The sequence below is a fragment of the Apus apus genome, chromosome 5 (genome assembly GCF_020740795.1).
Source record: "Apus apus isolate bApuApu2 chromosome 5, bApuApu2.pri.cur, whole genome shotgun sequence".
Lineage (NCBI taxonomy): Eukaryota > Metazoa > Chordata > Aves > Apodiformes > Apodidae > Apus > Apus apus.
Genome location: NC_067286.1, coordinates 27,431,408 through 27,458,659, shown reverse-complemented (window position 1 = coordinate 27,458,659; position 27,252 = coordinate 27,431,408). Strand labels below are relative to the sequence as shown.

General features: G+C 40.4%; 1 protein-coding gene across 1 annotated transcript; it reads left to right on the top strand.

The window, feature by feature from the left end:
* The first annotated feature begins 1,604 nt into the window (after positions 1-1,604).
* Positions 1,605-26,666, top strand: LOC127385287 (cytosolic phospholipase A2 epsilon-like). Its single transcript, XM_051620931.1, has 20 exons — positions 1,605-1,631; positions 3,103-3,175; positions 11,228-11,364; positions 11,689-11,820; positions 13,046-13,086; positions 13,940-13,982; positions 14,538-14,601; positions 15,982-16,142; positions 16,286-16,378; positions 17,035-17,072; positions 17,745-17,901; positions 18,391-18,527; positions 19,043-19,265; positions 20,608-20,722; positions 21,195-21,332; positions 22,084-22,191; positions 23,066-23,257; positions 23,732-23,898; positions 25,370-25,553; positions 26,428-26,666. Exons 1-20 carry the CDS (start codon positions 1,605-1,607, stop codon positions 26,664-26,666), a joined length of 2,469 nt encoding a protein of 822 aa, XP_051476891.1.
* Positions 26,667-27,252: the final 586 nt, after the last annotated feature.

The window sequence follows — 27,252 nt, the reverse complement described above, 5'->3', positions numbered from 1 at the left end:
ACTCACCAATCAGACAGAAAAAAAGCCAGATAGGTGCATGATGCAGTTTAAACCTGATTAACCCTGCTTTTCATTAGAGCTGATTAGTCCATCTTCTAACCATGCCTAATTACTGTACTGACATAGCTGTGCTGCATCCCAAGTCAGCATTAGGGTATCTCTGTGTTGTGTCCTGCTGGCTGGTGTGAAATCTGCCTTTCCCTCTCCAAGGGAGTTCCTCCTACTCTTAGATCACTCTGTGGCTCTTTCCTTCAGCTTCCCCAATATTGCAGTTTTCTATTTGAAATGGAATGCCAGTAGTGAGTTTAATTTTTTTAATTTTAAATTTCCAGATCATTGATAAAACCATGTAGTAGGCTTAAAACTGAGCAGTTTATAATCTCTTTAGGAATATTTCCCTTTGAGGAACTTTCTTTGAGTACTGTTTTTGTGATCTGTTGGCTACCCATCCTTAATCGGTTTAATGTTTGGATGTCAATTGTTGCATCTAGTTCTGAAGTTAGACTGTCTTCAAATGACATGTTTTATGAAATTCAAATGATATCACAGCTGTGACGTTCTCAACTTACTGCAAAATGAAACCAGGTTACTGTTTTGTTACCTCCTGTGTACTCACTTTATGTACACCCTCACTGAGGTCTGGACCACCTCACATGATGCTAGCAGTGCCCTGAACAGTGAAGCCTTAAAAATGTGAGGACATAAAGAATAATTAACATTATTTCAACATTAATTTCAGTCAGTCAAACATATCCTCTTTGATCTTACTCACTTAACCACCTTACTTCAGATGCACAAAGATAAAATGTTTGAGAAAATGAGTGAGCTTTTAAAGCTTTGCCTTTGCAATGGGAACTCTTGCAGTTTCAACAGGTATTGGGGAATTGTTCCCTGCAGATTTGTCCTGCAATAATTGCCTGGCTGAAAAACTGCTTACTGCTGGAGTTGAGCCAAATGGAAGGTGAGATGGGGATTAAAAATTATTTCTAATAAATAGAATTCTGTTTTTAATCAAAGACCCACCTACTACCTCTAGGTAATAAAAAGCTGTGAAGTGTCTTTTTTTATGCAGAACAGTTTGTTTGGATGTGTTTGGCCACACAAGTCCTAGTTGCCCACTCCTGGGCAGGCAGATGGACCCTGGCTGGTGCTAGTAACCTCTACAAAAGGGGCTGCAGTTTGAAAGACCTCCAGCGAGCAAAAGCACTGTGGCCTCCTCAAGAAGTGATGTCGATGCTTAAAAGTATAAAACATCTGCTCAGTGCCTGTAACTGTGAAGGGAAAATCCATTTCACATCTGAATGTCCCTCTAGCTACAGCTGCAAAGGCCATCCTTCTGCAGTGCTTGGGGCCTGGGTGTCTGCACCTCGGTGCAGGTGTGCAGCATGCACTTACCTCCTGGGCAGTGAGGAGGAAGAAGAGGAGGAGGAGGAGCTGGGGATTGCTCAAGTGCTGGTGGCGGGTGAGGCGGGGCTGAGTCAGGCACTAACACACCTGCCTGCTTGCTCCCGGCAGCTTAAAGCAGGAGAAGCTGCCTGGCTGGGACTCCTCTGTACCCATCTACTGCCACCTTCTGCAGCTGGCTTGGGCGTGGAAAGACCACGATGGGGCTGTTCTACAGTAAGAGCCAGGTAAGTAAAGGAAAGAGGAGGATCTGGGATGGGCTGTGCAGGCAGCCCCTTGGCTGCAGAGGGGACTTGCTGTAGGAGGTGGTGTTCCACCTCCTATAGCTTCAGCTCTGAGGTTTCCCCTTCAACACCAAGGCTGGGAGTAAAGCAGAGCTTCTGCCTGGGGCTTGTGCCTACTTTGTGTTTTGGCCTTCAGGAATGCAAGAACTTCATTGCTGCAGTAATTTAACTATTTTGAAAATCCCTAATTAAAAAAAAAAAAAAAAGGGGGAGATGTTTTTGTACATTGCTGTTGTCCTTTGCTTCTATCCAACTGGGGCAGGCAAAACAACCCACTGAGGCAAAATAAGGAGATAATGTCAATGAGTGCATGGGGAAAACTGGGAAACTCATATTATGCGAGGGGTTAAATACAGCTCTCTTAAAAATAGGGCATAAAGGCAATTTGGGCACAAAGACATTAGTGCTGACAGGTTGTTATATATTGATCTATGTATTTGTTGTAGTGATCCTCCCTGTGTTACAGGTAGTGTGTATGAACTAAGGTTTTTTGATGGTTTTTTTTGGTTGGTTTTGGTGGGAGTTTTTTTTTGTTTAGATTACTAAAAGTACAATTTTTGTTCCTTAATCAAAAGTATGGGGGCTGAAGGTGAGATAATATGTTCCCTGTACCATGTTTGCCTGAACCTTGCTTAGGATGAGAAAGGTTGACAAAATCAAACCAGTTTCTTGGCAAGTTCATAGAATGTCTTTTGATAGCCACTTAAGTTTAGGTGGTTTCCCAAGATTTCCATTGATATTTTCCTGTGACTTGTGCTTAAAGAAAGATTGTATGAGCTGAGTTATTCAGAGAGAAATAAAGACAGAGTTGTTGTTTTCACTCCCCCCTGTCTAAGTTTGGGATAGTTCTCTGGAAGACACTTCTCAGGTCCTCATTGTCTGAGAGCTATCACTGTGCTGCGTCAAACGTAACAATGGAGTTACATGTCTATAAACCAGCTGATGATGAGCATCATTACACCATGATATCGTTACTAATTCCTGCCCTGCTAGATTGCCTGCTGTTTGTTGTGAAATATAGTGGATATACATGACAACCTTTGAATTTGCACAGACCCAAGATGTGTGTCAGCTGTATTAATAACACAGCAAGGCTCCCTATCATACATTTCTGTGTGATTGGGGTGTAAGAGTCAGACACCTTAGGTTGAGGACTACCACAGGTTTCCTTAGAATAGAAAATGGAGGACATCAGAGGTCTGGTCTGTGATTTAATGTACATTTTGGGTCTCTGGCCACACCTGGAAGTGTGTACTTATTCTGGGAAGAAGTAGAAGGCAATGGAAAAGGAAGAACTTAATTTTAGAAATGTTTTGGTTGGTTGGAATTGAAACACTCAATTCAGTGTTATCTCTGTGTTTCTGTTCTTTCTCTCTACATGCTCATCCTGCAAATTTTGTGTGCTGTTCAACAGACAGAACCTTCTCCATGCAACTTGCTTACTGTAAAAATCATACAGATGAAAAATGCCAGGAAAGCAGATTTGTGTGAGTATCTTTGCCATACCCCTGGAGCATCCACATGTGCTTGTAAAACTATTTGGAGTATAACCAAGTGTCACAAACACTACAGAAGATTTATAAAAGGAGAGAAATTTGTGACCGTGGTGTGCTGAGGATGAGGTAGCAAAGTTGGAAGATTTTATTTATTCTTACATCAGGCATATGTTAGTCTTGTATCGGTACCAGTCTAGCACTGAAGTCTGATTATCAGTTGTAGTTCAGAAGATGTTTGCACAGGATGTATAAAATGTTTCACATCTGAATCTGCAAGGAAGGGGTTATTGTTCACAGGGAAGGCTGCAATAAGAAGTTTAGATGGGGCATTTCTTTCCACGGTTCATTCTTACAGTCATGTCCACCTGTTCATCCCTGGGCCTATCACAGAATATTTAGTGTGAGCTCAGGACTGGACACTTAACATCTCTCATGGATGGTCGAATTTGTAACAGCCACCTCAAAACAGTTGAGGGCTCACACTGTTAGCTTTTTCTATTATTAATTATTTTTACAAAGACTCCAGGAATTATAATTATATAAATGTCTATTAAAGTTCTATAAATATCTGAACTGCAAAGCACTAGAATAAAGCCATGAATGACAATCACCTCTGATCTGAGGAGATGGCTGATTGTCTTGCATTTATACAAAAATGGAGGTCTGAATAAAAAAAGTTTCTGTAGGAACCAGACCAAGGTAAATTTGTTCAGTTAAAATGATACAAGACAAGACTTTTGTTCAGGCCTTTCCAAAGTCATTTGCTTTGACTTCTGCCATAGTTTCTCTGGAGAGCAAAGGTATATGAAAAAGTGTTTCTCATTCAGAACTTCCTACTGCACTACTTCTGGAGTGTGGAAATAAGATTTGAAGCTCAGTTATAGGCTGGAGAGAAATCCTTTTCCATAGCTAAAACCTGTTTGAAGGTACAAGTGTGCACTCCAAACTGAAGGAAAGGGGTGTGGAAAACTCCAATTCTTAGATATATCCCCAAATAATCATATTTTATTTAACCATCTCCATGATAATGAGCTTATCAAACTTCCTCTCCACCTTTTTCTCATGTAGATCAATGCGGGTTTTTTTCTGTCTTGAAACTATTTTTATTCTGAAGGGAGTTTCCTACATTTTGGTGCTCTCCTTCCCAGTTCAAGAAATTTTCTAGGACAAGGGACAGGCACTGAAATGCTCATGTGTTTTTACTTCCCAGTCCAAGACACATTCCACTGGCCCCTTACAGCTGCTTAAAGGAGCAGTTTCAATGACAGTGGTGCTTTTGGAGTGCAGCACAGAGTATGGAGCAGCAGGAGAGCCACAGCACAGCCTTTCCAGGCTGAGGCTGTTCTGCCTTGCACCATGAAGCATACACTGGATGTCACCTGCAAAACACAATGAGACATTCATCACCACCATTGCCAAGCTAGCATCTGTTTTAAATGGTAGTATTAGTCAAAATATCAAGGGAAAAAAGTTTGCACAAACAAAAGAAAAATTATACTTGCAAAAGGTGAATACTTTGCTTGTTGGGTAGTTCCATCATGTAGGAAAAAAAAATCAGACCAATTATGACACTGCCTTGCTTGCACTTAATCATTGAATCTGGTTTTGATTGACAGCTGCTTAATTCTAGTCACATTTGATTTTGCTGAGTGTAAACTTTGTCAGGTGCATTGACAAAAAGACCTTTTAAACAATTTCAGGATGTAGTTTTCAATGCAGCCAGAGTTGTAGAAGTCACATATTTCAATGACACGTTTTTCTCATATAAATTAAACCTATATATTAATTTTTTCAATCAATTAGTTTAACCTCTGGTTAAACTCACTGGCAATGTAAAAGCTGGTGCAAATTGCATTTTGATAACTACATATGACTTTCACTGAGAAGCAGCAAAATGCAAGGTTTAAGATGAAAATGTGCCATGTGTACAAATTTTTGCTAGTTCATACGTAAATCTGGGGCAATATTGTTGAGCTGTTTCATTCATCTTTGCCGTTCCTAGAGATTAGCTTGACACAGCCTTAGGAAACCCAGACGTACATGGACATACATCACCACCAATGAAAACTTATTTACAGTACTGTTTTCCTAACATGTATTTTTTCCTCATTCTTCCTTTCCCCATTTCTGTTTTTGTCACTTTTGTTTTTCTACAAATTTTACTAGATAGAACAAGTTGACAAGTGTCACTTATTTCTCAGTCATCTTATAGATATGTAACATTTTAAATTAGCTCCTTCTATTTCTCTCTCCAGTTGTGCCCATCCTTTTGTTTCAGAAGTGAATCCTATTTTCTTATTTTCTCCTCTCTATGTCCCTTATTGCACTAGGTTTCTGTAGAGTTTTCCAATAACTTTGTTTAATACTTATCTAGTGTTCAGAAGGGCTCCCAGCCAGGTACTGCAGGTTAACCTCATTATTGATCTATTTGTTCCATTTTCCAGGTAATGGAGTTGGGAAAAATAATCCATAATGTAAGACTCTCCAAACCTCACTAAAACCTCCCCCAGAATAGATAATACAAGACTTTAATGAAAGTTCAGTGCATAGGGTAGTATTTTTAACAAAGACAATTTAAATTGTTTAATTCTGCTTTTTAAACCCTGAATCTTCTCAATGAACCCTTGCACTGTTCTGTCTCTTCTTAGTATTGATCCATCAGTGTGTAAATTATAACACCAATTTCCACTTAGGTATTGATGTGTAGCTGGTAACATTGATACCACCCTGTGAGTTTAGTGCCTTGTTTGTGTTCTCCACATTCCCCCTTCCCACTGAGCACACCCACATCCCTATCAAGCTCATTTGGGCTCTTGATATTCATTGACCTGTGAACACTTGCCAGTTCCCAGATTTGGGTGTGTGTTCCAACTGCATCCTGACTCCCTAATGGGGTGAGACTTGGATGTGCACCAATCCAATCCACCCTTAACAATAGGGCTTTCCCTGCAGAGATTTTCAAATTTCAAGCTCAGCCTCTTGCAGTCCTTGGTCAATCACTGTAGCTCCAGTACAAACAGAAGGACATGTGGGAATTCTCCTCAGCAGGAGATCATGGATACAAAAAGTTTATGTGAGCTCCAGGCAGAGACTGGACAAATTTATAGAAGAAAAAGCCAGTGAATGTTGGTGTAGGGAACATCTGAATCTTTAACTGTGAGAGGTGAGAGAGCATTATATGATGCTTACCCTCTTATACTCTTCCTTAAGAGACCCACCACTATATATGTGCCATATTCTTCACTGGCACTGATGTCCATCCTGAACAAGTCCAAAGACCCTTCCCAAAACCAGACAAAGGTGCTAAAGAACAAAATACTGGAGAGAAACAAAATAATTAAGTGCAATTAACATATGAAACAGTACAACAAAATAGAGTGTTAAGGGTTATGCTTAACAGTAAAAATAGGCAATTGGACGGGGACACTGAGCTGAGCAATTTTAAGCTGCCATTCTCTGCTTCCTAAGAACATCTGAGGAGCCCTCAGTAGATGCCTCTGGTTGACCCTGGGCTAAATGAACCTTGACAGGTGTAGAGTTAAAAAATATTCTTCAGCATTTTCTTACTAAGAAAATGATAATTTTTTTTTAAGCTTTTAGGGATATGTATCTATTTGAATTAGACTTCTTGATTTTGGAAACTTCAAAGTTTTGAATTTTTAAATATAAGACTTATTTGGGGTACAATATTTTTAAACACTATTATGTTTTACATTTTTATAAACTTTTTTTTTTGGGCATTGCAGTAGCAGTTCTGCCATATGTGAGGCCACTTAATGGAAAGGCCCTTGAGATAATGAAAAGAACTGTTGTCACTGAAGTTCATTGTTGTTTGAGGAACTACGTTCCAATGCGATACTTACTGCAGGAACACACATACTTCCTCCGGTGTTTTGTTCTTGCACTGTTGTTATTATTTCTTTGTTCCTTACTACTTACCTCACCATTTAAGCAGTTGCAATTGCATACCAGGAGCCTATTGTTCTAGTGGTGGCTTGAAATCTTGTTATAAAATAAGAGGATGGACTGATAAAGCCTGACACTTTGACTGGTGTAGAGTTAGTAACATCTCAACAAAGGGACGGTATAAGGAGGGATGCAAATGAAACTAGTGATACTGTTTCAGGGATACTTGTAGAACGCTCCACCCAATGTGATGGGCAGAATGGGAGAAAGTGTGAAAGCTTTTGATTGAAGTTTAGCTAATAGAAGATTAATGCTGAATGCTTGTTGGAGGCAGGAACTGCTCTCCCAGGACTGAATGAATTCTGATAGTCTGACTGTGAACGGCCTCAAGAAGGATGATGTTCACTTTCACAGAAATAAACTACATTCCTAATTAAAAAAGAATATTAATAGTTCCAAAGATCTAGATTGTCTAGTATTCTGCACTCTAGAAAACAGTGATGCCTGCCTGTCCACCTACCCTCAGCCAGACCTCTGCTCAGCTCCACAGTGTGGGAGGAAGAATAAAAGTGCGTTTCTCAGCTGGTGGTGATAGTTTTTATTTTATGACATGGATGGCTCTGAGTGAAGTGGAGATAGGATGATCGAGGAGATGATCTGGGCAAAGAGTGTTTGAGATGACATTCTTAGTTCAGATTCCTTCAGCACAGTAAGAAAAACTATGCTCTAACTGTCATGAAAATTCTACCCTCTTAGAAATGTTCTCAATGTGAACACTTAAATGTAGTCCAGGATGAGGAGGTTGCCTTTGTTTCTGCGCAGGTTACAGAGGGACTGGAGGTTGATCTGTTAGCATCAAAAAAGGAGGTAGAATTATAAAGTACACATTTTTTGTTTGGTGCTGTTTGAATTTGAGCTGTCTGTAAGACAAGTGAGATTTTAGCTCAAGCCAGGACAGCTTGTGCCCTGCTCTTGCCTGAGATGCAATGTGATGCTGGACTATGGTGTTTCTGAGCATGGGTCATGTCACTGTAATGCTTTCTAATGGTAAAGCACAATTAAAATCCAGTCTTGCTGCTCTCCTGGAAGATAATTAGAAACTTAGTGTAATAACAGATGAAGACACTATGTTGTCATAAACACCTGCTGCCACGCCTGCTTTTGGCATGATATTGCCCCACAGTGATACCATGGCTGCCATCTAAGCATGTTTGATAGCTGCTCACATCTCCTGGTCCAGGGGAGGGACACAACAGGTTGCTGCTGCGAAGCTCTCCTCTGTGTGCCATTCACAAGTGTGATCAGTGTTGTTAGGTGGTGGTTAGACTTACATACCATGGTAATGATTTGCTGGCATATGACTGGCCATGGAAGCCTTGTACATATGAAAAAGTACTTGAAACAAGGCAATGGGATCTCATAGCATGACCGACTGGCTTGGGCACAGGATATGCTGCAGAGTTCCAGTTTCCACGTCTGCTTGTGCCTGGAGCAAGTTGGGCAGAATACAAGTATCCAAGATGTATAAAAAAAGGTTCCTGGGTATTTTAAGTGTTCGTCTTATAACACCTGGAAAATACTTCAGGAACAAGAGGCAATTAAGTTTCAGAGGACACCTCTGAAGTAAAAAAAACATCACCAAACATGTTTTGCAGATGGGAAGAGGGAAGAACACTTGTTTAGTGGCCATGTCAGAAGTCCTCCAGAGATCTGAATTGAGAAGTCAGAGCTCTGCTGTCTACAAGTAGTTATTACTTAAAGGCATATGATACAGTGCAGTAGCAGACAGTGATTACTTACAGAAAAAAACCCAAAAAAAACCATAACAAAGCATGGTGAACTTTCAAATAAACCTTTGCTCTTCACAACAGACCTAGTCTAAGTGTTTATTGTTATTTGGGAAATGTCAATGAGATAAATTTTGGATCACTCATAAGTGATGGACTCGAATCTTTCTGATTCTCCTTGTAGTGGAAACAAGCACCGACAGCAGTCTGTGCTAGTGAAACTCTAGACTTCCCAAGAGCTAGAAAGGATTTTCATATGGACTTTTTCTGTACACACACAGAAGTTTGGAAGTGGTCAGGACTGTTAGAAACTTAGATGATTTCTATATGGTGGGGTGAGTGTGGGTTTTTTTGTTTTTGTTTTCTTTTGTGTTTTTTTTAAAATAATTTTTGTATATACCGCAACTACCTTCATCAGTCTAGGTTACTCTTGTTTGTTCGGTTGGATGGCTTTGTTTTGTATTTGTTTAGAGTTACTCAAACAAAGATTACTTCAGTCTCAGGGGAGTCGGGGAAAAAAAAAGTCTGGCTTTGTTACTTTTTCAGTTACACATAGAGTGTGATAAAGGGCTGAGTCGATTATTCTCTTTCCCCAAGTCAAATTTACCAGTAACACTAAGTGGGACAAGACCAAGTCTAGTCAGATGAAGGTGTTTCTGCTTTGCGGTGGCAGGAATACTCAAGTAGATGGTGTTCCAGATAGAGGAAATATAACGCTAATGATGGGATTGGCATTTATGGGCAATACTCACCCATGCTGTCTTTAACACTTGTGGTTTTTTGTCCCTAACTAGCAGATCGTGCTCTGTCAGATGATCATCCCTGATTTTTGAGTCTGGGTCCATAGGATTGTTAATCTCATGATTCACATATGACTTTTATTTCTTAGCAACTATTACAAAAAGTATTTGCAGGCAGATTGTTCTAACGTCAGAGTGAAGGTGCTTGCTGCTGATATAAGCCCTGCAAACTGCTGCTAACTAGTGTTCCATACTGAAGCTTTGGTCATGAACATCCCTCACTTATGATAGAGCTCAGGTGGAAAACCAGACTTTACAGCTGGCCTCTTCATCTGGGAAAGGAAAATGAAAATACTAAAGCTGCCCTCCCTGCATCTGGAAACATTAAAAATTCATAGATGAACTTTATGACCTGAGCACACCTTGAAACATTGAAACAGCAAAGCTGAAGAAATGCAATCTTGTGCAAAGAAGAAATGTTACCTCACTCTAAGCTGGGAAGCACAAACACGCTTTCACCTGCCCATCCAATGTTGTGAATACCCTTATCCCTCTCTGGCTGAGTCACAGAGATGCAGGTGAAAAGAGTGTCATTAAGCAATACTTTTCGTACAGCTTTACTGGCAAAAACTCTCCCTCAGGACTGCTGCTTCTCGAACCAGATCTTACACCATCAGACCCTTCAACATTTCAATGCTTTTCTTATGTCCACCGGTTTTAATCCACTTCACAGAGGATGAAATGCAACTCATCTTCTCTACAGATTATTTATTTATTTTTCTTTAAAGATATATGTATATATATATATATTTTTTTTTTCTTTAAAAGCTCTGCCATTGAACTCTATGGTGCATGTGTTTATGTTCCATCCTTTAACTTTCCATAAGGGAAGAGGCAGACTGAGATCAAGTACCTTGGTGGAAGACTTCTGTGCCCTCTGTGACCACAATGGGACTTCATGGGAGCCTTCAGTGAAATGAGCTCCTGTTGCTACTGCACTGGCAGCCAGATGTGAAAGAGAAAATAAAGGATCCTCCAAAAAGTACATAAGATGGAACTTGCAGTCAGAACTACCCCAGAAACATTAAGACATGTCCATGGCTACCCATGGAAATCCACTATGTATAAGCTGGGCTCTGTCTGTCCAGCAGTCCCTGTCACAGCTGATAATGTTATCTGCTTCAGGTTTCTGGCAGGCAGCTGAACCACCAGCAGTGCCCAGCCCTGTAGGGTTCTCAAGTGAGTGCGCGTCCCTCTCTGTATGGATATCTCATCAGTGTTAAAACCTTTGAAGTCTGATACATATAAATAGTCTGTCTATGTATCTCTTTGAAAAGGAATGCAATGTAACTGCATATTTTGAATGTTTATTGTTTTTCCAGCAATTACAAGCAGTATTTCTGAAGAAGAGCAAACTGTCAGGCTTTCACAAAGAGTAAAGCAACCTGGTTGTTTAGCTCTGGCTTGATGGCACCTCAGCTAGCATCCTGGCCTGTGTTCTGCATAATGTCTTGTGTGCAGGGCTTAAAAATTCATGTAGTGCAACAACTTAAGGAACATTAGATGTGTTTCCTTGGTCCATTGCTTTCCCACTTTCTCCTTTTCGACAGTAACCCAGTCGGACTGCTACGTGAGCCTGAGCTTGCCAACAGCCTCAGTGCAGCATTTCCGCACCAAAACAGTCCAGAACAGCAAGAACCCGACATGGAACGAGACCTTCCACTTCACGATTCAGAGTCAGGTTAAGGTAGGAGTGGTGGCTATCCCCAGCAGGTGTTCATATCAGATATCCAACACACTTTATAGCCCTTCCACACTGCTGGTCTCTCTGAGTTCCCCTACAAAGCATTCATACTCTCTTACTGTAGCTATTTAGCTTTCAGTGGTTGGTTAAGACTCTGCCTTCCTGTATGGTCAGTTGTCTGTAGATGTAACTGCAACATATCTATTTTACTGTTGCCATTGTTTTCATTCTCAAATTTGTTTCCCTAATTCCTTTAGCTAAAACAAAATATCTATGACATCTTCTGTTTGTTGAACATTACACAATCTATTTTTCTTTTGATTCCAGAACATTCTGGAGCTGAAAGTTTGTGATGAGGACAACGTAACTCAAGATGACCATCTTCTCACTGTGTTCTTTGATGTCTCCAAAATCCAGCTTGGAGAAAACATTACGCTGTGTTTCCAGCTGAATCCCCAGGTATGGATAAAATTCAAGGACAAAGTTAAGTGGATGTGGTCAGGTGAGAATATGGTTATCTTACCTTTTCTCTCACATGTCCCATATGCCAGCCTTTCTTACTGTCCATTTAGCCACCTGTGCATGTCCGTCTGTTTCAGAGGTTGATATGCAGTGTTACTTCTGTAATTACCATAAATGTTGTGTGCTGCTTTTACAGAGAGAGTTGGGCCATGTTACTGGACTCCATTGTCTGGTTACCATCCTCAATATCAAAATACCAAGTTTTCCCCAGTAGTTTTGAGCATCCCTTTGCAGTTGGAGCTGGTGGTTCTGAGCTGTGCATTGTGTTCTGCTAATATAAAAGTAGTAATCTGCAGTCATAAGCTGAAAAAGCAATTTTCATTAGGTGGGTTTTTCAACAGGTTTTTATTTTGTAAGGTTGAGACAACTTTTTACTGAAGTTTTAAGGACAGCGTTTAGGCCTAGGAATACATCAGTGAGTGCTGATTTGATCTGATACCTGTTTTGGAGAAGATGGCTCTCTGTGCTGTATTTTCCTTAGTGGTCACACTAGGAGATTATAAGATCACGGAAGTTGCACCAAAACCTGCAAAGGAGGAAGGAAATCCCATGGGGAGGGAATAACAAAAGACAATGACGAAGACTGAATGTACAATGAATCTACATGTGCAGATTCCACCAAACCAAAGTAGACACTCCAGAGCACCCTGGACTTCATATGCCCAAATGTGCCAACACATTAATGTGCCACGAGGCCCATTAATGTGCCACAGCACAGGCTGTGGGTGAGGGCTGGGAGAGGGGCAGGGTGATCTGAAAAAAACAGGGAAATCCAGCCCTGCTCATGCTGAGGATCAGTGGGGAGCACTGAGTACTTGGGGGAGATGAAGGGAAAGGGGAATTGCAGGTGGCCTGTGAAACAGTGAGGGGTGAACATATGTCTGCAGAAAGGGGGAGCAACCACCAAAAGGTCCTGCAGTATGTATTGCATTTGGCCTGCAAAGTCTAAATTCGGGGTCTGCTCAAGTAATGCATATGATAGAAAGTATGTGATGCTACAAGTATAGCAGATACGGCATGAAGAAAATAAGATCTGTTGCATACTTGATAACGAAAGGTGGACACTGGCTTACAGAGCCAGCTGAAGAGCACAGCTTCTTGTAGGGTCTCTCTCTTCACAGGAGAATCAGCCTGCAGTGACTGCATTCATTTTCTTTCACAGGGAAAAGAGGAACTAGAGGTTGAATTCACAATGGAGAGCAGGTGCGTAAGGTCAAATAGGCAACCCCCCCCAGTTTACACTTGCAGCTCCCTAACACTGTCACCATCTGAATACAGCAGAGAGTAACTTTCGCTGTTCAGGAAATGCTTGTGTGGGGCATCTGATGGAGAAGGAGTGCATTAGAGTGCATGATGTTTGAGCACCTACACTGGCCATCCAGACACATGGAAAAGATAGCACAGATGCTGATGGGAATTTTAAGTTTCAGACCCCTCTTCCTCCTTACTGTGGGATCCCAGATGTTTGCTTCATCCTAATAATGTGGGAAAATGATAACTGAAGTTTGTTTTAGCTGTAGAAATAGATTTAAAATGTTCTTTCATGTGTTTTTATGCTGACTGTACAGCTAATGGAAGGAATAGGCATGTAAACCACTTCTAATGCTGCTATTTGGTTTTTAAGGTAAATGACAGTATTTTTTCCTTTTTTTTTGTCATTGCATGTTGAATGAATTCACCAGTATTTCAGCTCTGATACACAGGTTTGAACTGAGCAATACAGGGCAATAGTGTAATTATGCTATCCCCGTGTAAATTTGCTTCAGTGTGTCATAGAGCAATCCTGTAAAATACAGTGACATCTCTATAAATAGTTTAAAGTTTAGACTCAAGCCTGTGAGAAGCAAGTTGGGTTTAATGTCCAGCTAGAACTTCTGATGCTGTTTGCCCATGCAATCTGTCCAAAGAGACTCTTAAAGATAAGGATAATGAGATAATGATTTAAGACTTTTGAAAAAACAAACAAACAGAAAGAAAACAGAAAAAAATCACAACAAAAACAAAGCAGAAAAAGAGTGCTGGTTTTGAACTGATTATTTTCCATTTTGTCTTTTAGTCCGGATCCTCCTGAAAACATTCTTACTAATGGAGTTCTAGTGGTAATTTTTATTTCATAATCCTTTCCCTGCCATTAGGAATGCTTATTACAAAGCTATTATTATATGTACCAGGCAGGTGCTTCATGCAGTGGCATGAAAGCATGGGCCAAGATGCAGGCTAAAGATGGTGTTGGAGTTCACTTTCCCATTCGGTCCCTGCTAGTGACTCAGGCTGGGAGGGGCTGCAGCTGCAAAAGCGGGGAGCTGTTGCCAGCATTTGCCTCTGCCCAAACCCAGCTGGGCTCAGGTGGTTGACATGCCTCTTTGTGCTCCGGGAGTGCTGGGCTGAGCACCCTGGCCAGGGAGCCTTCCTTCCCCTGCCACCAGTTCTCCCCTAGGCCTCTGTGAGGCTGCTCCTGCAGGTGGAAGCCAGCAGACCCCTCCTCTTTCCTCACCCCCGCACCTCCCTACACCTGGTGGGGGCGTTATGGGCTGGCACTGTCTCTCCCCTGAGGTTTGTGCCCTGAGCCCCCCACCCTGCATGTGCCCAAGGGCCCAGCGGGGGCAGGGCTCTGCTGACAGCCAGCATCTTCTTTCCCTGGTTGTCTCTTACAGTCCCGTGAAGTTTCCTGTTTGGAGGTGCAGGTGAATGGCGGGAGGCTGAGGAAGGACAGTACAGGTGAGCTTTTCGCTGACTTGTGAAACAAATCTGGATGCCTCTTTCAGGCAGAAGTGCTCAGTGTTTTATGCTTGAACACCCTGGTTTAAAGTTTTTAAGATGCCAGACAAAATCTCACTGGTGCCCGTGGCCTGTGGAGGAGGCTGTAGTTGGTTAAAAATATACAGGTTGTTACAGAATGTGTTGTGATGAGCACGGGGTGTGGTTCCCCCACAAAATATTTTCCTGCGTAATAACATCTTGTCAGATGCTAATAATTTTCCCAGGTGTTTGTGCAGATAATTGAATTTTTTGGGTTCTAAACTGGGGCTAATTCCTGTTGTTTCTGGATTCAGAGACAAAGAAAATGGACAGAATGAGGACTGGACCTCTTTTACCAGTTTAACCTCTTAATATTTCTTTAGGCATAAGAATATAAAACATGCCGCTATGTGAAACACAAGACACACAGTATAATAACAAACACATTTTTTACACATTTTAAGCAGCGTATCACTACTGAGTTGTGTCCATGTTTGTGTACCAGTGTGTCTCCCACACAACTTTTGAAACATCTCACACTGGCATCTCCTGGTTGCTCCAAACCAGCAAGCTGCCTTAAGCACGTGAATGATCCAGCTGAGCTCAGTTGTCACAGTGAAGAGGTTTGCTAGATGTGGCTGAAAATGCTTGAGTAGGAGAATTCTTTTGAAGACTGATTAAATACCTTTGAGTGTGTGTATTTACAGAGTATATTTACCTCGAATCTAGGTTGATTCCATTCTATTTAAAGACCATTTTTCAGTTACTTGAAGAGGCATATCTGAGGCTTTTGTGAAGGCAAAAACCAGCAGATGTTATTTGTAAGTGTTAGAAATTATTTCAAAGGAAATATTATAGGTTGAAGTAAATGCAAACATGATAAAGGGATTGAGTTTTTATTGGTTCCAAAAAGAACTGTGCTCTGCTACAAAAAAAAAAGTTCTCCCAGAAGTTTTAATTTTTCAAAATACGTTATTATACCAGAATAATGTCTTAGTGCCACATACTGTCTTATTGTTGAGGTACCTCAAAAATTCAGACTTTCAGGACAGAGCACTTTTATCCTCCAAAGCTGTTATCATCTGTGAATCACTATGTAATGAATAGGGTGGTAGTCTCAGCAATCACAGTGTTCATGGAAGTGCAGTGGTACTCTAGCAACAGTTACTATATGGCATATTCTGTATATGAGCTCTAAAGCTGAAACCCAAAAGCTCAGGTAAGTGAGAATATTTATTTATCCTATAATTTGGGTATCAAAATGAAATAACTACTGAAGAAAAACATATATGATTTTACTGTGCGAAAAAATTATCCACATTTTTTTAAGAACTTAAATTTGAAGCTTCTTTCCTTCAGAGAGAAAGTTTGCCCTGACGGTGGATGGATCATACGAAGGAACCCAGACCCACACACTGAGCTCCTGCCTCTGTCCAACCTCCCCAGCCAGGTTCCACTACATCAAGTACAACCAGTCCGCGCTCACCGTGGCTCTGCCGCAGCGGAGGAGGCTCAGCAGGGTATGTGGTGGTTCCTAACGTGTAGCTGGGTCTTGTAACTGAGGCAGGGGAGTCTGCTTTTGTACCTCCTTGCCACCCCCCTTTTTGAATGATAGCTAACGGTAGTATTTTATTATTTACTTATTTATACTCTTTTTTTCCAGTCTATATCAAGTCAAAATGAAAGGGATATGAATGAGTCTGTGACTCTGCCTCTGAACTTGCTTCCTATACAAGAGAAAATAACAATAGCAGAGGTGAGAACAAGCCTTTCTTAATAAAAAACAGCCCAACACACATTTGGTTTGATAGGAGATGAGAGTTTTACACTTCAGTGATTCAGTTCCTGTCAGACATGACACATGCTACAGTGTAAGGTGTGAATTACAGTCACCCTGCAACTATGCAAATTTTTTTCCTTTTGTTCTGCATGTGGTTCCAGGCATGCTGCTCAACCCTGTTCTGAGTTTAAACTAATTTCCTCAGGACATATCTAATATGTTCGTCAACACAGCATGTGAGCTAAGAGTAACGTGTATGACAACTACAACTTAGATTTGTAAAGCGAAAGCCTGAAGCAGGAGATAAACCAGAGGACATCCATATGCCTGTGGTTCAGATGCTGAACTTTTAATGACTTTCCCAGAAAATGAAGGTTAAACTAGGTTGTTCAGCTATAAAAAGCTGAGGGGCCCTAAGCCCTCCTTTTTTGGGTGAAGGGCCCACTTCTATTCAACTCAGGCTGTGCTGGAGCTCATTATGTCTCTCACAGCCCAGACCATTGCCGGCCACATTCTGCAGCTGTGCTGCTGGCTGCAAAGATAGTGAAACTCAGCCTGTAGGTGGAGTGGGGGAGGAAGGTGCAGGATTAACGACCTGAGCATGCTTACACTGTTTGTATTGCGATTTTCAGGACAGGACAATTGACTTGTACACAAAGGCAAGTGAATGGTAAGTGAGTCTCCAGCAACACCTGATCCTGTAACCGGGAGACATTTGCCTCTACACATAGCTCATTTGAAATCAGGAGGGGTCCATACAGGCTCAGTAATAAGAGAGGTGTGTTCATCTTTGGGTTGCAAGCTTTTGCTTGCCATGTTCTCCTTTTTCAGTTCTGGAAAATTAAATCATGGGTCCCCTTTCCTTCAAGTTTCTAAAATTTTAGACCGTTTCAGTATCTTGGTCTTGGTTTGTGTGCACTATTATGGTCACAGATGAAGAGAGCAACTCCAAAAAGAAATTGTATGTCTGTAATATACAAAGTAACACCAAGACATGATAGCTGTTTCCCTACTCAACTCCAGTGCCTGTTGACAGCAGTTATCTAGTTAGACACATATGGCAGGCACTAATGAAACTTGAAAAATTAATTATATGATCAAATAATACCGGAGGCATGTTGTAGGAACCTTGTTTCCATACCAGGACACTATGTCATGTTCTGCTCCACCTTCGCGTTTGCATTCTTGTTAGCAGCCACAGCAATTAGCAGAGGCCTGTCTGTGATGTTGCTCTTATTGATTACATGATACTGTCCACAAACTGGCCTGTAACCACATACAAGCTTAGTTGGAGTTGATCACAGTGAATAATGTTATAATAATATTTGTGCCCTGGTCTCAGGACTCAGGGTCTGTGTTTCAGGCCAAGAAACCTAGATGCCCGCCTGGGGTTTGACCTGTGCCCTGATGAACAGAATTTCCTGCAAAACCGGAGGAAGGTAGTTGCTGCTGCGCTGAGGGATGTTCTTCATCTGGAGGAAGATCTGCAAGAGCATGAGGTAACAAGGAAAGGCACTGTAGGGGGATTTTTCTCTCTCCTTTCCCTCAAGCCTGGAGAGAAGGAGTGATTTCTCACCTCCATCCAGAGGAGGACTGAGGCTGTCTGGCAACAGGTTCTCCTCTAGTGCACAGTTTGTAGCCAGGGTCATCTCAGCTGGAGAATTTAACAATCTGTCTGGATGAGCAAAGTCTCTACTTCCACTTAGCGTTCAAGTAAATAATTTGAAGGAGCTTCAAACTGATGAGTTTGGTCCATATTTCTTAAAAATCTTTCCCTAAAAACCAAGATCTTCCAGTATACTCCAGAGGGCTGTCCAGCAACTTGTGTTACTTATAATTCTTAGGACAATGTTGCTTTATCTCTAAAACATGTGTTTTATTCTGCTAGTGTCTGGATGTTTCTTTTGCATATCTGACGTCTTTTGACATGGATGTGCCTTAATGCCACTTTTCCACATATACTTTCTGCCCTGTTTTGTGTTGAACAGGTGCCTATAGTGGCTGTGACCACAGCAGGATGTGGGATAAGAGCACTCACTGCCATGTATGGCAGCATTTTGGGTCTTCAAAAGTTGCGTGTTCTGGATTGCATTTCGTACATCAGTGGCTCGTCTGGCACAACATGGTGAGGAGTCATTCTGATACTGTTGTTTGGATCTTGTTCTGTTAAGCAAAACCCATGCTTTGGCTAGGACTTTAGATGTCTGTGAAGGTAAAAGAAGTCTATTGAGTTACTGCTTCCATCTTTGGTCTGTGAATGCTAGGGTCACCCATGAAAGAGTTATTGTGCATCACACATTTAGTGTCACTGAAGTAACTTATCCCTAACCAAAAGAGAAGACTTTATTAGAAGTGCAAACATCCTTAATGCAATGTAAAATAATCCTTTATGGATATCTACTGTTGTGCAGAAACAGCATAGAGAGCTGGTGTAGCTGCTTGTGTTGGATCCCAGATCAAGCAATTTTTTACTTTTATCTTTAGACTTTCATTTCTGCTCAAAGCTCAAAGAGGAGAGTAACATCAAGAATCAAGATAAAACACTAAGTGTCCAAAGCTCTGCAAAGTATTTCCTCTGTGTTTCTAAAGCAAGCATCTTCTTAATTTACTCTCACTTTCCATCATGTTTCCTGCCTGCAGGACAATGACAAAACTCTATGAAGATGCCGATTGGTCACGGAAGGATCTTGGAGAAATAATTATTGAAGCTCGGAAACAAGCAGCGAAGTGCAAGATGGGGGCTTTTTGCTTGAGAAGTCTGAGAAATTATTACAGAGAGCTGAGCCAAAGGACCCAAGCAGGACACAAAACATCTTTTATTGATCTGTGGGGCCTCATGATTGAATCCATGTTAAATGATGGGGTAATGTCTATATATCTTTCTTCTCATAAAGTTGATGACTTGATCTTTATGACCATTATGAGAAATTAAAACCCTAGGAAGAGACACCTGGTCAATAACATTGAACTTGGTATGCAAGCAGAAAACCACTTAATTACCTTAAAAGCTTGGAGACAAAGTGTGTGTCTACACTACACACCCGCCTGGACGCCTTCCTGTGTGATGTACTCTAGGTGACCCTGCTCTGGCAGGGGGGTTGGACTAGATGATCTTTCAAGGTCCCTTCCAACCCCTAGGATTCTATGATTCTACACTTGGAGCCTAAAGTGTGATTGAATGTAACACAGAAATGCTCAGACAAGCCCTAAAGTAACCAGCACACTAATTAACATTGTAGCTATCCAAGAAATTTTGTAGGTTCTTAGGTGGTTTTTATAGCCTCATCCTTTTATGTCTGCACTGCTGCAATATTTGCACAAGCTGCAGTCATACCTTGCAGTCATACCTTGGATGTACTGCGGATGTGCCCCATGTGTAGTTACTGTGCTTTATGATTTAGCAATAAGAAAGATCCAGAGCTCCTGACACGTTAGCTACAGAAACTGTGATTTTGCAGGTCTCTTTCGGCTACCTTGGATTTGATCTCTCAGGACCTCCTGTTCCTAATTTTGTTGTAATGACAGAAGCAAAACTTTCAATGTAAACTAGCAGACTGATGATAGCTGGAGAAAAAGCCATTTTATTTTATAACTTGTAATCTTGGTTTATATTTTGTCTAGGAGAAACAGATAAAATGAAATAGTCTCATTTCATATATTTCACATTGTATTTCTGGCTTCAGTGCTACATAGAGAAATTTGCTAGAAGCACACTTAAAATCTCCATTTCATGTAAAAGATACCTTGTTAATATTGGACAGCTCAAGCATATTTCTCTGTGGATGTTAACTTTCAATACAGTTAAAAAAAAATCTTATCTAGAAAGGTCATTAACATGCTGCCTTGAAGAATTTGTGTGTTTTACAGCTGAAGTGTGTGCTAACAGCTGAATTACCCTGTCTAGCCTATTTTTTCACTTACATTTAGCAATGTAAAGTTAGAATAGCATGTGAAACAACTCATTACTGTCACATACTGAATGTAGAGCAGGCCTGGTTATCTTAAAAATTATTCCCATTCTCATTATTTTCATGCCCTCTGTTATTCAAGCATGTGGAAGTAAATTCAGGAGGAAACTAAGGAAAATGATATCCCATATTCAGACTTTATAAGCTGATGTCTTCAAGGAACTGATTATCATAATTTGTTTTGTTTTCCTTTCCTTTGTTTGTTTGGGGTTTGGTTTTGTTTTTCCCCAAATCCAGAAATGCCACCACAGACTTTCTGATCAACGTCGGGCAGTGAATCAAGGTCAGAACCCTCTGCCCATCTACCTTGCCCTCAATGTCAAGGACAAAATTGCCACCAAGGATTTTAGAGGTGATGTTTCACTTTGGAAAAATAAGTGGGTTTACCTGGGGAGATAAGCCATGGGGATACCATAAATAATGATGGATTGTTTTAAATTCTCACTCCAAGCCAGGAGAAGTCCTGTTCAGAGATGTAAAGAATAACTGGGCAGCCGCAGGATAGACAGCAACAGTTCAGTATTTTGTAAGATCTTCTGTCATGTAAGTGTGCATGTACAGATATTAACTCCAGACTAATAACACAACATAGATTGGTGACAAAGTCTCAGAATTCTTAAAGAAATTATTCACTGGAGCCTTAAGGTTGCTTAATAGATGCTTTTTGTGGTTGGCTAGAGGAAATAAAAGCAATAGAAGACAATCTGTGTTCTAGCCAGCTTGCCTCTGAAGGCTGATGCCTGAAAGGTTTATTCCACTCCAGGCGATTGGATCGTTTTTAGCAGACATGTTTTAGCTGACATTGTTGGTGTGTGTGTCTGCAGAGTGGGTGGAGTTCACACCCTATGAGGTGGGTTTCCTGAAGTACGGCACCTTCATCCGTGCGGAGGATTTCGGCAGCGAGTTCTTCATGGGTCGCCTGATGAAGAAGCTCCCCGAGTCCCGGATCTGCTTCATGCAAGGTGACTCACCAGCCTGGGGGACAAGATTTTATTAAAAAACCAAATTATTCTGGAAATTAGTTCCCAGAAAACTGTTATTCTGCATGTGGCAGCAGAGGTACTTGGTCAGTCAGATGAAATTCAGCATGTCTTACTCAACTGATCTTGCTAGCAGAAGTGGTTTTATCATTTGGATTAAGATAAAATGAAACTAAAATTAAAAGTCAATATGTACATATGTGAGTGCTTGTGAAGTGTCACCATTTCTCACAGCTTGCAAAATGTTTTGAAAGTTGGAAATCCACAACACTTTGTGGAAGCTGAAGGAAATGTTGGTGAGAAATAAATAGGGTGAGAAAGAGGGGAATTGGGGAAGGAGCTGGCTGAAAATATTTATCAAAGGGAAAAGGAAATGAAAATGGGAAAATGTAAAATATTATATTATTAATAAATAGAATATAGATAAAATAAAAATATAACTAATATATAATACAATATCATAGTGTAAATAGGACAGTGTAAAATTTCTCAAAAAAAAAAAAAAGTTCCAGGTAAAGCATGGCATACAGGAAAATACTTTGAAACTTCTTCTGAAATACATTTACTTTTTGAATCCACTATAACACTGAAATACGTGTCTGGACTTATGCCAAAATTGGATAGGAATACTAAAAAGTTAGAGAAGAGCTGTGGAAGGAACAGAAGGCATTTTTAAAAATAACTTCCTTGCATTTGCCTCAACAGTACTAATTATACCTCTTCCACTTCCTAGGAATGTGGAGTAGTATCTTCTCCAAAAACCTCCTGGATGCCTGGCACGCAGCTGACAATTCAGAGGACTTCTGGCACAGGTGGACCCAAGACAAAGTTACTGAAATAGGTAAATCTCAAGTACCCTTTGAATTATGGCCTCCCTCCTTCAGGCTCCTCTGATAGAACTGCACTCACATTTCTCATTTTTTTTTTAGTGTTCCCATCACCCTGGTGCCCTTAGCCTCGTGGTATGAGAGGCATGGAGAAAACTGAGTTATTTGATTTTAGTGAATAGCCAGTGCTTTGCTTAAATAGAGAGACTGTTATTAGAAGGAGATTGGGAAGGGATACATAAGGTGGTCCCTAAAATGTTGTGTTTACAAGGCTTGGAAAGCAGAACTTCTGTCAAATCCCCATGTCAACTATTTGTTAGCCGGAGAGAAGCTTGAGTGTTTCCTTTCCAATATCTGTTCACCCTGCATGGTACATCTCTCCTTTAAAATCTGACTAAACTGAAAGATTTAGTAGAGGTCAAAAGAGGTCAATGTATTGGTGCTCTATTACACCAACTGAGAGAGGCAGCTACATACTGAAAGGCCATTCCTTGAAAATACTTGTGAGCATCTTCATGTTAAAATTCAAGCAAAGCCTGAGATTTCATAGTTTATAGACTTGAGTCACATTTCTGTGGGCTGTGTTTTTTTTGAAAGAAGTCCTAAACCCTTATGTCTGGGCTTATACAAATTACTTGCAAGTTTGTGTTGAATTCAGCTGGCCACACCTGAACCAAATTGAAAAAACTGTTTTTTTAAAAGGAAATTAGGTTCATATTTTTGTCCAGAAATTAACCAGAACCCACAGCAGACTATAGGGAAAAATAATACAATGCTGAGAGCTGTGAATCCGTGAAGAGTCGCTGACCCTTTTTCCTCCTTGCATTGAGTCTCCTCTTAATTGTTGTTATAATTCAGTTGCATGTCATTTACACCATGTACCTCTAGAGGAACAACCAGACTTGCCCGAGAAGCCATACGAGATGGCTACATGCATGTTCACCCCTACAAGCGGCATCTCCACGGCTCTCCGGGATATCCTGACAGACCGCCCTGCTGTCTCCAAGTACCACAACTTCCTGAGGGGCTTCCAGATGCACAATGAGTACATCCAGCATGATCATTTCATAAAATGGAAAGGTGTGGACAGCGTGCCTGCCCGTATGCCTCAATGATCATTGGAGTGGGTGCAGGGGTTGAGATTTAGTGAGGGGTATTTTGTATATCCTCAAGAGAGCAGAGAGGATTTTGTGGTTAGTTGTTAGTGCTTGCTGAAGGAGAGGATGAAGAGCAAACTAACTCCTCACATCTTTCACTTCTGGTAACACAACTTTGCAATTTTTGGGTCCTTCAGTACTGAAAGTCCTCACTGGGATTAAAATCATTGAGATGGGGCTCTGCACGTATGAAACACCTGCTTAGGTTTTGGTGCAGTTTGTAGGTTTGGGAATACCAACAAAACTTGAACTTTAAAGGAACTTTAGGATTGCTCCACACTATCCTAAAGCAAAGGGAAAATTCTGGGTAGGAGGGACACTTGCCTGCTTTTTGCTTTCTAACTTGAGAGATGACTTTCTGCAGTTTGCTAATACCTGTGAATTTTTTATCCTTTAGACACTTTGCTAGACACCTCCCCTAATGACCTGAGAGATGACTTGGAGCACCTGGAGTTGGTGGATGCAGCTTTCTTCTTTGAAACCAGCTGCCCACCCCTTATGAGACCAGAGAGGAAAGTAGATGTCATTATACACTTAAATTACACTGGTGGATCACAGACCTTGGTGAGAATTCTCAAAACTGTCTGTTTAGTAACACCTTCCTTCACTTTCCACAACTTTCTGACAAGTGTCTGTAAAATGTGGAACTTAGTGGAATTTTGTAACATGGTGTTTCCAAACCTTAGAAGAATGGAAACTCCCAGGGGGGAAAATACCTCTCTCCTTTCTCAAATGCTACTTTTGAAATAGCCCTAAGTGCTTCACCAATGAAACACAGAACAGCACAGTGAAATGATGATGCTTGACCAGCAACTTCTATTACAACTCTATATAAGGTTTAATAGCACAAAAATAGCTGGGAAAACGTTCCGTGATTCAGATGCTGAATTTAATCTGCATTTTTCTTAAACATAGAAGATTTTATTTATATATATATTTATTTAATATGTGATTTTATAGCTGCCCAAGAGCAAACCAGTGAGTGAAGAATTTCTTCATCTTTATTTAATTTTATTTTAATCTCTTTTAATAAGTCCAGTTTTTCTCCTTAAGTAGTGGGCTAGAAGCAAGATATCAAATACATTTACTATGTGCTTAGAAATCTGATTTTTTAAAAATGGTTATATAGATTTTGAAAATAGTATTCACCCTACAAAAAGACAGATTTATACTTCCAAATGTAGACTGGTAGCTGTAAAGCTGTCCCTGAAAGACACCACAGAAAACAAAAGGTACTCTTGTTAATGTTCTGTTATTTTTTTGAAGTGGAAGATACCTTCATACTCTTCTTACACTGTGATGCCACATGGAAAATACTTGTTTCTGTACTGTAGCTGAAAAAGATCATATGTAATAACTTGCACTACATTTCCTTGTTGTTCTCTGAAGTCTTTTGGAAATATTTAAACTGAGGTGATATTTCAGTGTTTTGTTAGATTATTTAACAAAGTCAGGCATCACAAATGAGCTTTCTGATTAATGCTATTTGTGCTATATTTTGAGGTCTAAAATATGATAGCTTGAAATCTATTTATTTCTAAAATTCAAATTTATAGAAGTGGGTAAGTTGATCTCAAAACCCTTATAAAGTCCATTGAGATCAACTCACAAATTAGATTGCTATATAAACTGACAATATGACTGTGAATCTTACTGTCTTGGACCACAAATATATATATATATATCTACATGTTTCTGACTTAGTTCTTCTTGAGTTAATTATGCTTTACAACATGCTTTGAATTAACCTGTTCTGTTCTGAAATAATATTCCTATTTTAGAGATGTGCCTTGGTACATATTTAAACCTTATTTACCGGCTTGGTGTTAAGTGCTTTCCTGTAAGACAATTTCTAACTTGCTCTTCAGGCAGGAGAAAAGCAGTCCCTGGGGCTGCAGGTGTTCACATTGTTGCTGGTTGTCCAGAACTATAAGTCAGTTTTGTGCAAGTTGACATGAGTTATTTGGCTTCAGCTGCATCCTAATCTTGGGTATCTTTTACATTTCTTACGCTGCTGCTGTTGGGCCATGACCAGCCCTTGAAGCAGGCTGGCAAATACTTCTCAGATCAGGGAATTCCATTTCCCAACATTGGGCTGAAGGACGATGAGAAGAACCTGAAAGAGTGCTACATGTTCGATGGTGCAGACACCCCAGGAGCCCCTATGCTGCTTTATTTCCCACTAGTGAATGACACTTTCCAAAGATACGTAGCACCTGGTAAGTTAACAGTACCCAGCTAATTTTATTGAGCCAATGAACTTTCTCAGTCCCTGGGTGTTTTTTCCCTCATCCCAATACAAAAATCCTTTGTTTGTTTGCTTGTTGCTATTGGTGAATACATTGCAAAATGGGATGACACAAACTGCAAAATCAGGTGAACTCTTGTGTATTATATTAGTTTGTATCTTGGGACAATTGACTGAAAGAAGAAATGTGTTCTTCAAGTAGAGGAATAGGAACTCCTTTCTTCTTGTGATCTCTGAAAGTTTACTTTAGTGTGTAGAACGATGTTTTTCAGATGTGTTTCTATGACAGTCAGATCTAGGAGAGGATTACCTGTAAAGTATAGAATGGTTCTATGAAGGGCCACTGTGCTTTCTATTTGGGCTGTTTAATGTATTGATTGTATATGCTGGAAAATCAACACGATAGTACATAAACTAAAAAAGTTGCTATATCCTTTTGGCCTAGTATTTGACATGCAGGCTTTGTGTTTTTTATTATTTCCTGGGCTACTAATAATCTGCTTCCTCCTGTCCTATGTATCTCTTTAATCCTTGTACCTTTAGTATGTCTTCTACTCAAGAACCAGCAGGGTAAGTCTCGAGCACCTGTGACCACACAAAATGACATGCCAGGAGTTGTCCAGTAGAAGGTGCTGGTTGCAATGGAATGATATTTAGTGACAGTATTTTATTTTTTTAATTCCAGTGGGATTTCTGCAGAAGTAGATTTTTCAGATATCATAGCATTGAACTGATCTTCATAGCAACTGCATCTGTGATCTCTCTATATTACTCTTGACATTATCTTTCAGAGAATTTTATTTCCCTGGACTATACAAACACCTTCCATTTTTTCCTCTTGACAGGCATGTCACGTAGCGCTGCTGAAATGGAACAGGGCAAGGTCGATATCTCCAGCTTCTGCTCTCCATACTCAACAAGGGAAGTCTCACTGAAAGCAGAAGATTTCAACAAGCTTCTGAAGCTGACTAACTACAACATCATGAACAATGAGAACATGATTCTTCAGGCCTTGCGCACGGCTGTGGCACGGAAGAAACAAGCTTTGAGCCGGCCAGTACCACAAGCACAGTCCTCTGCTTGAACAGCATTTTCCCCTAAGCGTTTACCACGACAGCACACATGCAATAGCTACTTCACTATTCTTGGCAGATGCCAGCTCTTTCTAACTAAGTAACTGTCTCAAGAAAGAAAACTTGAAGTATTTGTTTCAAAGCCACACAGTTTGGTTTACTAAGCGGTACTTGGGTTTTGATCTGGAGTTGTGATATCAAAGACAGCAGTCTATGTTGTTAACACCATCTCACTGTGATGCTCAAGAGGCAAAGATTCAGCTGTGTGTGATAGGGAACAGTTTTAGCTCTATGTCCCTGTAGTCTTTTATCATCTTGGTAGTTAGTCACTAGTATTTTTTCATCTGCAAAATATCCTGGCATTTTGTTGGGTCCATCAGTGGCAAATCCATAAAGCCCTCTTCAGACACAGAAGGTGGTGACCATGCAGTATCAATTGAAATAACTTTACTTTGTTTTAATAACTTGAATTAAATTAAATTATACCTTTTAAGGGTTTTGTTTCCCAGGTTTGTTTTGTTTTGTTTTTTTTTTTGTCATGAACTGTCATGAAATACATATATCCTATGAAAGATAATTGATTTTTCAGACTTATGT